The sequence below is a fragment of the Bidens hawaiensis genome, unplaced genomic scaffold, assembly GCF_021521415.1.
Source record: "Bidens hawaiensis isolate Kalapana, Puna unplaced genomic scaffold, B.hawaiensis_p1.1 tig00062069_1, whole genome shotgun sequence".
Classification (NCBI taxonomy): domain Eukaryota; kingdom Viridiplantae; phylum Streptophyta; class Magnoliopsida; order Asterales; family Asteraceae; genus Bidens; species Bidens hawaiensis.
The window spans coordinates 28588-44670 of record NW_027501128.1 but is presented as its reverse complement, the minus strand read 5'-3'; the positions used below and the strand labels follow the sequence as shown (position 1 = coordinate 44670).

At 35.6% G+C, this 16083-nt stretch overlaps 2 protein-coding genes across 9 annotated transcripts; both read right to left on the bottom strand.

Moving 5' to 3' along the window:
- Positions 1-1289: 1289 nt before the first annotated feature.
- On the bottom strand, positions 1290-6551 carry LOC143603516 (protein NLP9-like). 5 transcript variants are annotated; one of them, XM_077080294.1, is made up of 6 exons: positions 6216-6551; positions 4420-5242; positions 3783-3827; positions 3014-3673; positions 2274-2397; positions 1290-2179 (listed from the first exon to the last, which is right to left on the bottom strand). In XM_077080294.1, exons 2-6 carry the CDS (start codon positions 5212-5214, stop codon positions 1296-1298), a joined length of 2508 nt encoding a protein of 835 aa, XP_076936409.1. In that variant the 5' UTR covers positions 5215-5242; positions 6216-6551; the 3' UTR covers positions 1290-1295. The 5 variants fall into 5 exon arrangements, with proteins under 5 accessions (XP_076936409.1, XP_076936410.1, XP_076936412.1 ...); XM_077080295.1 differs by having other exon boundaries at positions 4420-5229; positions 6392-6551; XM_077080297.1 differs by lacking the exon at positions 6216-6551 and having other exon boundaries at positions 1290-1836; positions 1885-2179; positions 4420-5286.
- Positions 6552-8977: 2426 nt separating this feature from the next.
- LOC143603515 (protein NLP9-like) lies at positions 8978-15047 on the bottom strand. 4 transcript variants are annotated; one of them, XM_077080290.1, is made up of 7 exons: positions 14998-15047; positions 14820-14899; positions 12327-13328; positions 11587-11631; positions 10747-11463; positions 10278-10401; positions 8978-10196 (listed from the first exon to the last, which is right to left on the bottom strand). In XM_077080290.1, exons 3-7 carry the CDS (start codon positions 13203-13205, stop codon positions 9247-9249), a joined length of 2715 nt encoding a protein of 904 aa, XP_076936405.1. In that variant the 5' UTR covers positions 13206-13328; positions 14820-14899; positions 14998-15047; the 3' UTR covers positions 8978-9246. The 4 variants fall into 4 exon arrangements, with proteins under 4 accessions (XP_076936405.1, XP_076936406.1, XP_076936404.1 ...); XM_077080291.1 differs by having other exon boundaries at positions 14820-14879; positions 14998-15038; XM_077080289.1 differs by lacking the exon at positions 14998-15047 and having other exon boundaries at positions 14820-14951.
- Positions 15048-16083: the final 1036 nt, after the last annotated feature.

Here is a 16083-nt window from a genome sequence, read left to right as displayed (position 1 = left end):
AACTTAATCGCATTTATCGTCCTAGTGGCCAAGGTCAACTTTTTTAATGACTATTCTGTAATGTGGTTTGTATATTTACAATTGTTCATGGTCTGGATAAAGCCATGTATGATTATTATTATTATCAGGAATAATAATGCATTTGCATTGGAAAATCTTATATTTGTATTTAGAGTACTTTGAAAATCATACTAAGCCATGAATAATAGGGCATTTGCATTCATGGTGCAAACGAGTCAAGCCACTTGCAAGCTACTTAAGATCGGTTTGCGAAAAAGCTCAATCGAGCCGAGCTTATACGAGCCCGAGCTCAAGCTTCACTTACCCAGCTCGAGCTGGCTCGCAAGCCTAAACGAACATGCTATGTGTGTGTGTGTGTGTGTGTGTCAATGTGTGTATAATTATATGAGAAAAATAACTAAATAATATATATATTCTGTTATATGTAAATTTATCATTAAAATATATATAAAATCATAAATATATTTAATTAATTAATAAATAGTGAATAAGCTGTGGCCTAGCTTGCATGAGCTTGAATACCTAGTCACGAAACGAGCTTGAGCTTTAAAAATAGAGTTCGAGCCGAGCTTGGCTCATTTGCACCCTTATTTGCATTGGAAAATCTTATATTTGTATTCGGAGACCTTTGAAAATCATACTAAGTCGGATGCTTATATGCAAAATTAATCAAACAAATACAGACGGAAACTTGTTCTTGCTTGTTCATTTGAATTTATTCGAATTAATAAACGGACACCAACACTTAAATGAACAGAGTTTATGTTCTTGTTTGTGCTTGTTCATTAAATAATAACATGTTCGTGTTTGTTTATCTTGTTAATATTCTACATGTTAATTAATAATTATAGACTCATTGACTTGACAGTAGAGGTGTACAAAATCGGTTTTTTTCCCAAACCGAGCCGGGTTCTAAATCGAAGAGGTTTGGGTTTTGCATGGTCAAAACCGGTTGGATCCAAACTGGTTTTAGACAAATCAAATATCACAAGCACTGCACATCTAATGCATAGCACAAATCTCACTTGAAAGAAAATAACATGATAACTTAAAAACCCATATTTCTATGGTTTGACCATTTGCTTATACAAAATAGTCAATATAACTAAAACTACTCCTACCTTCTCCACACCTATACATGTAACAACATTACCTGTATTTTCATACATTATTATTATTATTATTCAGATTTAACTAAGCTCAACCATTGACATCAAAATCAAAACTTTATTAAACTTTAACAGAAAAAGAACACGGGTTTCCGTCTTTAACATTTAACAACTTCCCATCAAGAAACAGTTGCTGCTGCCCGAGCTTCCCGTAGCAAAAGCAGCATCACGAACAAGAAACTTCACCGTGCGAGTCCCAAGAAAATCTAAAATCTCAAGACACTCGTTCCAGTCGGATTCACACACTAACAGAACCCATTCCTCTTCATCGTCCCGGTATTTAAGCTCAAAAGTGCCTGCTTGTATCTTAAACCTTTTGGCAACTTCTTCGTAAAGCTGAAACCAACCAGAAGTCGGTTCAAATTTGAACCTTACTGTATCTTCTTTGTATGTAGCTTTTACAGTAAGTTTAGACCCTTCATCACACGATAACATATCGCGTTTAGAGGTTTTAAGACCACCGATGCTTGGAGAACTTGACGAACTTCCATTCATCATTGACCCGTTTGATGAAGAAGTGGATGGGTTATGATCATGATCATCAACCATTGACGTATCCATATCATCACCGTTCGCCATCGAGCTCAAGTTTTGTGAGAGGAAACACGGGTTTGACTTTTTGACTTTCGGTTGACTGTTAACCGGACTCCAATATTCACCGTTGGAATTTGGATTCGGGATGCTATTAGACAACTTTAATTCACCTTCAACTTTTACAATCGGGTTTTCGTGATTAAAACACGATGTACTTTCAGGGGTATTATTGGAAAGATTCGAACTTTTTTGTACATTAGGATCTTGGGTGACACCACTTGCAGCTACAAGACCGCATGTTGTCGGGTCAAACTTTAACCCTCCTTCTACACCTTGTACAGAATCAAGAACCGTTTGTAACCTTTTTAACGAACGGTTTACTTTATTAATCTTTCTTGATGGCCATCTAGATATACCATGCTGTCTGCATATTCTTTTTAGTGTAGTAGGACAAACTACAAAAAAAAATAAGTACATAACATGTCATATAACATTTTTATATAAAATGTTATATAATTTTCTTAATATTATTATGAAGTGGAAATGTACCTCCAATGGCTTTAGCAGCATCTTTAAGAGTTCCAGAAAAATATTGTTGTAGAACACTTAAGCTAACGTTTATCTCTGAACTACTTCGTTTTTTCTCAGATTGTCGTTTTGACCCATTAACCGGCTGCAAGTTTAAAAAGATAAGCGTCATGTTGACTTTGACCAACCACTATCACATACTGAAATACAATATATATATATATATATATATATATAGGGTAAGGATCCTAAGAGAACCCTTAGGAAATTGAGAACTTTGAGAACCATTTTAAGCCACAAAAAAACCTCTAAAAAAATATTTAAAAAAATTTATAAAACAAAAAAAAACAAAAAAAAAATTTAAAAAGTAAAAAAACCAAAATTCGTATATTTCATTCCGGTTTAATTAAAAAAAAACTTCGTATTATACACATGTGTATAATTTCATTTAATCTCTAGTTACGCAATGTACACATATGTGCATTATCATTTACCTTAAATTGTACATATGTGTATAATTTAGCCAAACCGAGACGCTTTTTATTTTATTTTATTTTTGTTTATTAAACCGGGATGATAAATAAGAAGTTTGGTTTTTTTACTTTTTTTGTTTTTGCGTTTTTTTTTGTTTTATGATTTTTAAAATTTTTTGGGTTTTTTGTGGTTTAAAATGGTTCTCAAAGTTATCAATTTCAAAATATTTCTCACATGATCCCTGATCCTATAAATATATATATATATATTAAAATAAATAATACTACCTGCTCGGGTGCACGTGTTTCCGTCCAAGCATCAGTTACCTCGGTTGAATTTACAGAAACCTGATCAACACCGGGCCCCACTACACCGGATACTTCTGCATCAGAAACAGTCCTCAAACTTCTGCAAATCCTCTGCATTGTCCCGGACAAATTATTCAACAAAAGTTGCTGTTCGGTTGACCCTTTCATGTTAACCGGAAGAAAAAACTCCAGTATATAATCATCATCACCCGTGTAAGTGCTCCTTAAACTTATTGCAACCGCAGCGTTTAAACCATATTTTCTAGCGTGTTGAACGAGCGGGTACTGATTTATATGATACTCTTTAACATCATGGAAGAAAAAAGGATGATTCGACTGAAGTACTTTCCCTGCAATACCCTGTGATTCTTCAAGATGATGCTCGCTACACGCTTGCACGAAACCTTGCATTTCTCTGTCATTAACATAACACGCATCTGGTTGAATGCATAATATAGATTTCTCTGTCGAATTACCATTACGCCCTCCAACTCGTACTTTTATATTTTCGTTACCAACTTGTTCATTGAAACTGCATGGTATCCATGTTAGAGCGACCGGTAATCTGTGTGCGTGGCATACAGCTCGAAGAACGTCGGTTATTTCGGATAAAGCAGCCATTTGGTTCTTTGAGAGGCACTGCAAAATAGTAATTTTGATGAAAAAGGAATTAAAATTTTGTTAACATTGTAAATTTGTAACGAAATGTACTTAAATAATAAAATCCAGCGCTATAATGATTAAATACCTGCTTATGAAGTCGAGGAGGTGTGACACTTTTCAGGTTTACGGTCTGCAAGTATCAAAAAGACACCAAAGAGATGAGCGTCAAGATTCAAGAAATTTGCGGGAAACATGAAATTAAGAAAGTGTTACACAACTTTGTTACAAATAATAGCTGAACTTAACATTATAAGCGCTCAAAATTTAGCTGAACGGTCATAATACGTCATAATACGTCACTTAATCAAGTGAAGACTACCTACCTAAAAGCAGTGATAGGCTTGTAGAAGAACCAAATAAATACGAAAAGAGCAGGTCCGTGTTCGCTAGAAGTATAAATAAATAAACATATCTTAACATAGATGAATGAATATAATTTAGGTAAAGCCGGTTAAAAATAATGTGAAAAACAATGTGTTGGGCCTAAAAATTTATTGAAATATAAAACTGGACTAAGTTGTAATGGGCCGGAAAATTTAAATGAATATATTAGCAAACGTAAACGAATGAGCTTCAACAAACATAAACCAATAACCACCGATGAACAAACATAAACGAATTTAAATGAATGAACATAAACAAAAAACAAGACATGTATTAATGTTCACGAGCCACAAGTTCTCATATATTAATGTTCATTTACCAACATTTAAACGAATTACCTCAAGAGCCCGACAAATATGATCCATCTCAGCACTAAAATCAGCTTTCTCTTTCATCGTAACAAGTTCAAGAACCGCACAACAACCATTCTCATACGAACCATCTTCAAAAACCGGAACAGCAATCGATCCACGCACTTCATGACTTAGCGCATGATCTATCCTCAAGTACTCACATTTATTATAATGAGCCACATTTGAAGTCCATTCAGGAACTTTCGAGGTAAAAACCCGACCCGGAAGCCCAGGAAAGTTACCGGGCCTCACTTCTGCAGAAAAGGTGAATCCTCTTGAAACTTCCCGGTATCCCGCCAACGCCTGATCAAGCAAGTAAGGCTGCTCACAAGTACTTAATATATACTTATCACCTTCCTTAATTGGCACCCAAATTTGGGCCAAAATACCCGTCCCGGATGAATCTTTAACCAAAGACAACACCTTTAACATTTTTTCAGCAAGTGTTGTTGGCGGTGACCGCTGAATAATGTCATTTCCACTTTCTTGAACACTCTTTTGTCGATTTTCATCATCCGAACTCACGGGTAGGACGAAATCTCCACCGTTGATCGAATAATCATACGATGCATAAGCATTTGATAATGCAAAAGATGCTAGCATTTGATCAGCTGCAGAAGGACTTGTGCACCATCCAGCATAAGCATCAAGATTCATACCCTCGGATAACCCGTTAAACGGGTCATCGGGTCGACTAAACCCGTCTAAAGATACTGAATTATCCATCTGAGTTCTTCGAGTAGCCCATAAAGACATCTGTTTATCTTTTGTTGTGTCCATTTAAACTGCTTTCATCTGTTATTTCAATCTTTTGTCAAAAACAATATGATTAAACTATCTAAAATAAAATCTCACAAATATAGGTGAAAAGTTTTGACACGACACGAGTCACGAACCTAACACGAAATTCACGGGTTTGGGTTTGGTGTAAACAGGTTTGGGTCATTTTCTTGTCAAGCTCGCGAACCAGTTTAGCTAAACAGGTCGGGCTCGGGTCAACCCATTTTTTTTTATATTTTTTAATAAAATGTGTTGTATGTGATAAGTGATAAAGTTAAATTGGTTGGGTATACTATGCCAAAAGTTAAAACTCAAAAGAAAATTGACATAATACTTCATAATTAAAAATTAATATTTTCTAATATATTTTTTTTAAACGACCAGCAAAATAGAATTATTTATTAATAAACAACACTGGCAAGATGCTAGAACACAAAGATCACAATACAACCAATTTTGGAACGAGGCCCCTTACACCTTACAATGCATTAAAATTAAACGCATTTCACTTTTCCCACGTTAAATTTTGCCACCTTGAACAACTTTTTACCCATAAATAGCTCTATATTTGTTGTAAAAACGTAAAATTAAATTATCAATATTAAAAAATAAAAAAAACTTTTGGTCAGACAGGTCATGTTCGGATCAATCCGTGAATATGCGGATTGTGTTTGGGTTCACGTCTTACACGACCCGTTTAACACACCTAACTTTTTAACATAAATTTGTACAGCTGTAAACATGTAAATTTAAAGTATTAATATCTAAAAACATTTAAAAAAACTTCAGGTAAAATAGGCCGTGTTCAAGTCAACCCGTGAATATGCATGTCGTGTTCGGTTTCACACGATTTTCGTCTTTTCAGGGTCGCCAGGCCAACCCGCAAACACGACCCGTTTAACACTGCATTTGAACCTAATTGGGAAATAATAATAATAATAATCATAATTAATAATAATAATAATAATAATAATAATAAGTGGAAAAAACTGAAAACAAACCTCTGATGAAACAAGTTGGGGGTGTTTCAGTTAATCAGTTGCAAGGCAATAAACATGATATATTGAGTCTCAGACTTATTATAGTTTGATTCAGTGAAACATACATACATACATACATACATACATACAAGAAGTGACCAAAAGTACAACCAATTGAATCTATGAAACAAACCGACCAAAGTATCCAACGGAAGGTGACAAGCACGTGAGTTTGAAAACCTCGGAAATATGCGACCCAACACCAGAGTTCGAGAGTAATAATAATAATAAGGCAGAGGATAGACTTTGGAATGGAATGGTTACCCAAAATAGAAAGTATGCTTACGTCATGATGTATAAACATAAAGGTGTTGTACTGTTGGTTGTATAATAATTTTAAAGGAAGTAAATGGAGTTAGATATGCGTTAGGTTTTGTCACACTTGTACTAGACCAAAGGTTTTAACATAAGTACCAAATTTTAAAAAGAAAATAGGTTTTCGTTGAGAAGCAGCTTTATCTGTTTCGCTTATGATTAGAGGTGCATAAATCGGGTTTTTCAAATAACCGGGTTCGGGTATGGAACCGGGTATTGAAAAAACGGGTATTGGCAAAACCCAGGTCGGGTTCGGGTCCGAGTATTGTCTTTAAAAACCATACCCTATGCATCGCGTTCGGGTTCGGGTCGGATATAGAACCGGGTATTTTAAAATGGGGTATTTGAATACCCTATTTACGGGTACTGAAAAAGCCATATTTTCGGGGTTTTTCTGGCTTTTTTTCAGATATTTATTGGATGTTTTTAGGGGTTGCACATTTTAGGATTATTTTTCCGGGTATTTTTCGGGTAATATCGGGTATTTGAAAAACCCAGTTCGGGTATGGAACCGGTTCGGGTTTTCGGGTATTACCTGGTACAAATCGGGTCCGGTTCCGGGTACATGTTTTGGTACTGAAATGCATACCCTATCCGGCTATCCGTGCCCTACAGGTCGGGTACGGGTTCGGGTATTAAAAATCCAGGTATTAAAAAAACCGGTTCCAAGTATTTTTATCGGGTCCGGTTCCAGGTTCAGGTTTTTTGCGTACCTCTACTTATGATCATGTATCATTGACACACAATCATAAATGAGATGAGTCGGACGAGTAGGCTAGTTCTCAACGACTTTAGTCATTTGTGTCAAGATGCTATTCATGAGTATGGCGCGACCTCATCTCAATGGGATAGTTTAGGGTGAGTTTACTTGTGTGTATCACTGGTGGGAGGAGTGACTTCAGTTATCTCAGGTGGATTCGACAAGTGTAAGCAAACAGAATAGTTGTTAAATCAAGTTAAAGTTTAGTGTTTTGTTGGATGATCACACGAGATCAGTAAGAACAATGATGTTTTTATTTGATACTTGATAATCATAATGCTAAATTACGGATTACAATTGAAGAACAAATTGGTTATTAAGCCAAAACCATAGCTATGAACTATATGATATAATTTGCTCTATATAAGTAAGGCGTAACTTGGTTCTCGCAAACATACATAAAACAATCCAACAATTCTTTGATCATTCCTGTTACCGAATCAAGGTACACTTCAAGTGTTCAAGCTTTCGAGCAGGAATAACTATTTAGGTTGTTGTCTTGGAATATACAAGTTTTCCTTATCGGTACGATACCATGTTTTTTAAACTTAAAAATAGCTTTTGAATATAGTAGAAACTAGTACTAAAAAAGTTTATGTAAGAGTAGTGATCCACAAAGTCCAATATACATAATATTGGACTTGCACTTGTATTATATTTTGTTCACAAGGCATTCAATAATTTTATTTGAAAAATATAAGAAGAATCACATATTTTAAAGAATGACATGACTGCATAAAAATACATTATAGATTTTTCAAACATTTCATTTATTTCTAATTTCGAATCTAATTCAAATTTCAAGATATTAAAAATATTAAACTATATTCGCAAATGGAATCTCAAAACAAATATAAAAGTATTTACACACGATTTGAGAGTTAAAAAAAAAAAAACATGGCTTTTGTGCTATTGAAAGGGTTGTGTCGAATAATTAACTAACTACTTGCATATATTCTTATTCTTTCATTCTTAAATAACTTTACAAATAAATAACAAATACATTTTACTTTATTTATTTCAGATTATAAATCTGAAACATATCTTTCTTATTTCATTTACTTGTTTTTCTAGAACAAAACTTTTGATTAGTTAAAACTAGGGTGTAAATGAGCCGAGCCCGAGCTCGATTAGCTCGAGCTTGGCTGGTTTTGACTTACGGGAACTTGAGCTCGAGCTTGGCTCGTTTCGAGTTGTATTTTTAACTCAGACTCGGCTCGTTCATTATTTATTAATTCATTTATATTTGTTTTTAATTATCTTATATATTTAAAAAAAAACTTAAAAGAGCCTAAGCTTGGCACTAGCTCATGATGTAGTACCTTAAACGAGCTCAAGCTCAATTGTGCAGTGTGAAAGTAATACATATAGAAGTCCAAAAGAAGTCAAACTAAAAAATATGTAAGGCTCGTTAGGACCCCATACGAGGTTCGGGCTTGGCTCGAGCTCGAAAAAGCTCAAGCTTCGTTTCGAGCTTTCTATCGATCCGAGCTCAAGAAGCCCACGAGCGGCTTGGGCTCAGCTCGTTTCGATCTTTTAACCAATACGAGCTTAAGCAGCTCGGCTCGTTTGCACCCCTAGTTAAAAGTACAATAAGTACGCAAGCATGGCCTTTACAAAACAATAACCACCCCTCATTAAGAAAATATTATGGTACTTATAAACCATATTGATATGGTTATGACCATTTGTTTGTACAAAATACCAACATATTTAAACAAATGAAAATCTTTCACTACTCCTATCTTCTTCATACCTATACATGTAATGTAACAATATTATTATTATTATTATTATCTTACATTATTATTCAAATTCAACTAAGCTCAAGCTTCAAAGAGGAAGCAATGACTTCAAAAACAACCATTTTATTCAAATTTAACAGAAAAAGAACTGACCGAAAGGGCGAGTGTCATTTTAAGAACTTCCCATCAAGAAACAATTGCTACCGCCCGAGCTGCCCGTAGCAAAAGTAGCATCGCGAACAAGAAACCTCACGGTGCGGGTCCCGGAAAATTCTAAAATCTCAAGACACTCGTTCCAGTCGGACTCACACACTAACAGAACCCACTCCTCTTCATCGTCCCGGTATTTGAGCTGAAAAGTACCTGTTTGTATCTTAAACCTTTTGGCAACTTCTTCGTAAAGCTGAAACCAACCAGAAGTTGGTTCAAATTTGAATCTAACTGTATCTTCTTTGTATGTGGCTTTTACAGTAAGTTTAGATCCTTCATCACACGATAACACGTCGGGTTTAGAGTTTTTAAGACCACTGAAACTTGGAGAGCTTGACGAACTTCCGTTCACCATTGACCCGTTTGATGATTCAGTCATGCCTGAGGAAGTCGACTGGTTATGATCACGATCATGATCATCATTCATTGATGTATCCATGTCATCACCATTCGCCATGGAGGTCAAGCTTTGTGAGAGGAGATGCGGGTTTGACTTTTTTCTTTTCGGTTGACCGTCAACTGGACTCCAATATTCATTATTGGAAGTTGTAATCGGGATGCTATTAGACAACTTTAACTTGTCCACCCTCATTGAGCATTCATCTTCAAGTTTAACAATTGGGTTTTCAGTATTAAAACATGATGATGAAGGATGTGGTGACGGTGATGTACTTTCGGGGGTATTATTGGAAAGTTTTGAACATTTTTGTGGGTCAAGATCTTGGATGATGCCACTTGCTGTTACAAGACCGCATGTTGTCGGGTCAAACTTTAACCCTCCTTCTACACCTTGAACAGAATCAAGAACCGTTTGTATCTTTTGTAACGAACGGTTTACCTTGTTAATCTTTCTTGATGGCCACCTGGATATACCATGCTGTCTGCATATCCTTTTTAGTGTAGTAGGACAAACTATAAAAAGTAGCAAAAAGAATAAAACATATGGAACAATTATATAATTTTGGAAATATAATTATGAAGATGGAAATGTACCTCCAATGGCTTTAGCAGCATCCTTAAGGCTTCCAGAAAAGTATTGTTGTAGAACACTTAAGCTAACGTTTTTCTCTGAAGCACTTCGTTTTTTCTCAGACTGACGTTTTGATCCACCAACCGTCTGCATGGTTAAAAGGATAAGGGTCGTGTTGACTTTGGCCAACTAAAATCATATGCATTTCTAACAAAGGTCCATGCTAAACTTAGATACCCAATTCTTCAATAAGAAGCAATTTTTGTATATGTGTCAATATTCAACACAAGGAGTGTTGTTACTGTAACTAAAGTAAATGGATGCACTAATAATTTCTAAGTTTACAACGTTACAAAAACTGAGGTTACCAGCTAACTGCTGAAGTGTTGTTACTTTTAATGGACTCGTTTTGTTTTGGTATTATAGCTTAATGATGTTACAAGTATATTGTGGAGATATATTGGTTTAACTTTATTAAAAAAACAGTATTACCTGATCAGGTGCACTTGCTCCTGTCCAAACATCAGTTGACTCGGTTGCATTTCCAGAAACTTGATCAGCAGTAGTTGATAGCTCCACTGGAAGACTGTTTTCATCCAAACCGTTACGAAATCCAACACCAGGCCCCACCACACCTGATAACTCTGCATCAGAAACAGTCCTCAAACTCTTACAAATCCTCTGCATTGTACTTGATAAATTGTTCAACAAAAGTTGCTGTTCTGTAGACCCCTTCATGTTGACTGGAAGAAAAAACTCCAGTATATAATCATCATCACCCGTATAGGTGCTACGTAACCTTATTGCAACCGCAGCATTTAAACCATACTTTCTAGCATGTTGAACAAGTGGATACTGACTTATATGATAATTTTTAACATCAGGGAAGAAAAAAGGATGATTCGATTGAAGTGCTTTCCCTGCAATACCCTGTGATTCTTCAAGATGATGCTCACTACACGCTTGCACGAAACCTTGCATTTCTCTGTCATTAACATAACACGCATCTGGTTGAATGCACAATATAGATTTCTCTGTCGAGTTACCATTACGCCCTCCAACTCGTACTTTTATGATTTCATCACCGACTTGTTCGTTGTAATTACATGGTATCCATGTTAGAGCAACCGGTAATCTGTGTGCATGACATACAGCTCGAAGAACATCTGTAATTTCTGCCAAAGCTGCCATTTGGTTTTTTGAGAGGCACTGCAGAATGATTGTTTTAAAGAAAAAGGTATTTCATCAACTTTACATATCATATCTAGAATCTAGTTAATATCATAATGACGTGTATAAGGATACAAAATCCAGCACTGCTTATTAAATTACCTGCTTATGAAGTCGAGGAGGTGCAACGCTTTTCAGATTTACAGTCTGCAAAAGTACAGAAACAGGAAAGAGATGATGATCACAATTAATTTATAAAGCCATAGATTTAAGAATTGTGCAGGAAACATGAAAATTAAGAACTTGTTGCAAAATTAATAAAAAGCAAATTACTGATTGATTTCAACCTTACCCACTTCGATTTTTCACTATTATCTATTTATAAAAGGATGGAGGAGGAAAGTAAGGCATCTACAAGAATGCAGCAAAGAGCAACACATAGATACAGATACTGAGATATGAATGGATTTTACTACTGCATTATACACATAGACACGCAAAAAAGTGAAAGAAAAACTAGTTTAGATCACTTATTTGAACAATATGGGTCCGGTGGTATAGATAACTGTAAATTTTGAAATGTCACATACTTTAAATCACATTACTACCTTCAGTGATGACTATGTTACTTGTTCTCATATCTTTATGTTCATATTATATCAACCAAGAAACCTTTTTAACAGTTTCATCAGCAAAGAAACAAAAAACTAAGAATTAACCTGAGAGAATACTTCCCTAGAGTAAGGGGTTTTTGAGATTGCTTAATTAAACTACTTATGTGCTTATTCTTCTATAATAAGTGGTTTTCAATATCATACTGCAAGCTACTTATCCAAACAGCTTATTTTTCTCACAATTAATCAGTCAAACAATTTCAATAAGCAATATATTAAAAGAATTACCTCAAGGACTCGACAAACACGGTCCATCTCAGCACTAAAATCAGTTTTCTCTTTCACTGTAACAAGCTCAAGTACAGCACAACAAGATTTCACATATGAATCATCTTCAAAAACAGGAAGAGCAATAGATCCACGCACTTCATGGCTGAGTGCATGATCTATACGCAAGTATTCACCTTTCTTGTAATGGGCTACATTTGAAGTCCATTCTGGAACTTTTGAGGTAAACACCCGGCCCGGAAGCCCGGGAAAGTCACCAGCTTCTGCTTCAGCAGAGAAGGTAAAACCTCTAGAAACTTCACGGTATCCAGCCAACGCCTGGTCAAGCAAATATGGCTGCTCACAAGTGCTTAATATACACTTATCACCTTCCTTAATTGGAACCCAAACTTGAGCCAAAATACCCGCCCCACACGAGTCCTTAAACAAAGACAAAGCTTTTAACATTTTTTCAGCAAGAGATATTGGTGGTGGCCCCTGAACAATATCATTTCCAGCTTCTTGAACATTCTTTCGTTGAGAAGAACCGTCATTTTCATCAGCAGAATTCACAGGCAACATGAAATCACCACCATTAATTGAATTTTGTGCCATTGGTACATCATTTGCTAGAAAACCGCCCTTAACTTGTTCTGTGAAGTTTGAGTAATCATAAGGTGCGTAACCGGCTGATAGTGCAAAAGATGCTAACATCTGATCAGCTGCTGAAGGACTTGTACACCATCCAGCATAAGTATCAAAGTTCATAAGCTCAGAAAAACTGTTGAACGGGTCTTCAGGTCTACTAAACCCATCTAAAGATGTTGGATTATCCATCTGACCTCTTGGTGAAGCCCAGAAACCCATGGGCTTATCTTTTGTTGGGGAAGGGAACTCCATTTCAAAAGCTGTCCACAAGCAAATTAAACTTCCTTCATCTGTTATGTCAATCTTGTATCAAACACAACCTGATTACACGATCCCAACGGAATTGTTTTTATCTCAATCTCACCAAACCCCAACCTATATCAGAAGCTCAAATTAACCTTATCTGGTGTAATTGAATTAAGCTTAAAAATTAACCTGATCTGGTATAATTAAAATTAACATAAGCTGGTGTAATTGAACTAAGCTAAAAATTAACCTACTCTGGTGTAATTAATATTAACCTAACCTAGGGGTGCAAACGAGCCGAGCTGCTTTCTAGCTACTCAAGCTCAGATCAATAAAACGCTCGAAAGTCGAAACAACCTGAGCTCGAGCCTCAAACAAAACCTGTTTAGTTAGCTCGAGCCTGAGCTCGAGCCTTGTGTATTTCTAAGTTTCACTTCTTTTGGCATTCTATGCATTAGTTTACATTGCACAGCCGAGAGTATTTAAGGTTTCCGAGAGTTTACATTGTATTAGTACCAACCTTAAATATAATTATGAGCCGAGAGTCCGAGCCGAGCTCAAGCTTGAAAAAACAACTCACGAGCCGAGCTCGAGTTTTAGAAAAAGAGATTGAAACAACCGATCACGAGCTCGAGCTCTCAGAAGTCAAAACGAGCCTCATTTACACCCCTAACCTAATCTGGTGTAATAAAAAATACGCTAATCTGGTGTAACTGAATTAAGGTTTAATATTAATCTAATCTAGTGCAATTACAGTTAACCTACAAGCTCGAGCTCTCATAAGTCAAAACAAGCTCGAGATCTCAAAAGTCGAAACTAGTCGAGTTCGGGCTCTGCTCGCCTCACTTACACCCCTAAACTAATCTGATGTAACCAAAAGTCTAAAATTAACCTAATCTAGTGTAACTGAATTAAGCTTAAAACTAATCTAATCCTGTGTGTGATTGAATTAAGCTTGCAATTAATAATAATAAATTTATTTATGAGCAGAGTCGAGTCTGAGCCAAGCTCGAGCTTCAGAAAAAGAGACCGAAACGATCTCGAGCTCGAACTCTCAAAAGTCAAAACGAGGCTCGGCTCACCTCGCTTAAACCCCTAACCTAATCTGATGTAAGTAAAATAACCTAATCTAGTGTAATTGAATTAAGCTTAAAATTAACCTAGTCCGGTACAATTAAAACTATTAACCTAATCGGGTGGTAATTGAACTAAGCTTAAAATTAAGCTAATCTGGTGTGTGATTGAATTGCGCTTGCAATTAATAATAATAATTTATTTATGAGCAGAGCCGAGTCTGAGCCAAGCTCGAGCTTGAAAAAACAACTCACGAGCCAAGCTCGAGCTTCAGAAAAGGATACCGAAACGAACCGATCTCAAGCTCGAACTCTCAGAAGTCTCGGCTCGGCTCGGCTTGTCTCGTTTACACCCCTAACCTAATCTGATGTAACTAAAATTAACCTAATCTAGTGTAATTAAATTAAGCTTAAAATTAACCTAATCTGGTGTAATAAAACTAAGCTTAAAATTAATCTAATCTGGTGTGTGATTGAATTAAGCTTGCAAATTAATATTAACCTAATATGTATGAACAAAATAATAAGTCAAAATTCGAAAACGAACCTCAGATGAAACAAATTCAACGCAATAAGCTCGAATCAAATCTCAGATTCAATACTTCTACTGACTTCAAATCCAATAAACTGATCAAACACACAACTAATTAATGAAACAGTAGTTAAAAACTTAAAATAAATTAAAACTGAATTATTATTATTAATATTGATTGAGTAGCAGTTACCAAATTGTGAAACCCTAGCTCCTGAAGATAGATGAGTATGAGTATTAATATATCCTATATATGTATATTATAATAATATAATAATAATATATGTGTTTGAAGTATGTATCGGAAGGTGACAACGAATTGAGTTGAAAACCTCGAAACTCTGCGAGCCGCAGAGGAAGAGGATAGCTTTGAATCGGTTTACCCAAAATAGAAAGCAGACTGGCTCACTGACGTCATCACAGGAATCAATGGAATTATATCCGAACTGACCAAACCGAACTGAAATTAACTGAAAAGCGGTTACTGGTTACTTCTTGTATTCTCGGTTAACCGAAATTAAATTTAAACTTCATTTCGTGTATTTATGCTTGTGATTATTGGTCAATACGAGCCAGACTTCAAAAACCGACTAGTTAATTTGATTGAGGTTAATAACCAAACCAAATTGTATGAACCTCTTCAAGGTTAGGTTTTCTTACACTTTAAAGTTATCAACACTAGTTACTTAAATGGCCTAATCTATCTATTCTAATAAAAGGATACCACTTTGTGCCAATTGTCATCCTCTCAGCCCTCCTCACCTTTTAAAACCCATTTTTCACATATGGTTTTTTCCTCGGATCCCAGGTGGCTCTTACCCGACTCAACAATTGATTTTCTAATATGTTCTAACCTGTTTGTTTTCACTCAACACAATCGAAACCCTCCCTAATTAGAAGCCCCATGTCATCGTGGTAGAACAGATTTTGTTTTCTTTTAATTTTAGGGTTAATTTGATCCTTCATTTCGAGATTTTGTAGTGGATTGAAGGCGATAGGAGATTAAAGTGATTTTTTTTTGAACGACCAACTAAGTAACGACGGGTACTCCGTATGCGGCCCCCATAAGTGATTTAAACGTGATTATACTTCTTTAATTTCCTTGTCCTATGTTATTTCAATTTCCTTAATTTTAGGCATACTCTTTAAATTTTGTGAAGAAACTATAATAATTGCATTTGATTCTACCATTAAACTCATCCTGATTAGAGCCTTTAGACCTAATTCATGGCAAATGATTTTTTTCATGTGTTTTCATGTTGTTTCATGTTAAAGTGAT

Bases quoted from the DNA above. Each gene is read 5' to 3' on its own strand.
- LOC143603516 (XM_077080294.1), bottom strand. From the start codon at position 5,214: ATGGACACAACAAAAGATAAACAGATGTCTTTATGGGCTACTCGAAGA. The intron at 3,674-3,782 runs GTATTTAATCAT...ACTATTTTGCAG, and splicing joins CTCCTCGACTTCATAAGCAG to TGCCTCTCAAAGAACCAAAT. The intron at 2,398-3,013 runs GTAGTATTATTT...TTAAACTTGCAG, and splicing joins AAACACGTGCACCCGAGCAG to CCGGTTAATGGGTCAAAACG.
- LOC143603515 (XM_077080290.1), bottom strand. From the start codon at position 13,205: ATGGAGTTCCCTTCCCCAACAAAAGATAAGCCCATGGGTTTCTGGGCT. The intron at 11,632-12,326 runs GTAATTCTTTTA...GTACTTTTGCAG, and splicing joins GTGTTTGTCGAGTCCTTGAG to ACTGTAAATCTGAAAAGCGT. The intron at 11,464-11,586 runs GTAATTTAATAA...ATCATTCTGCAG, and splicing joins CTCCTCGACTTCATAAGCAG to TGCCTCTCAAAAAACCAAAT.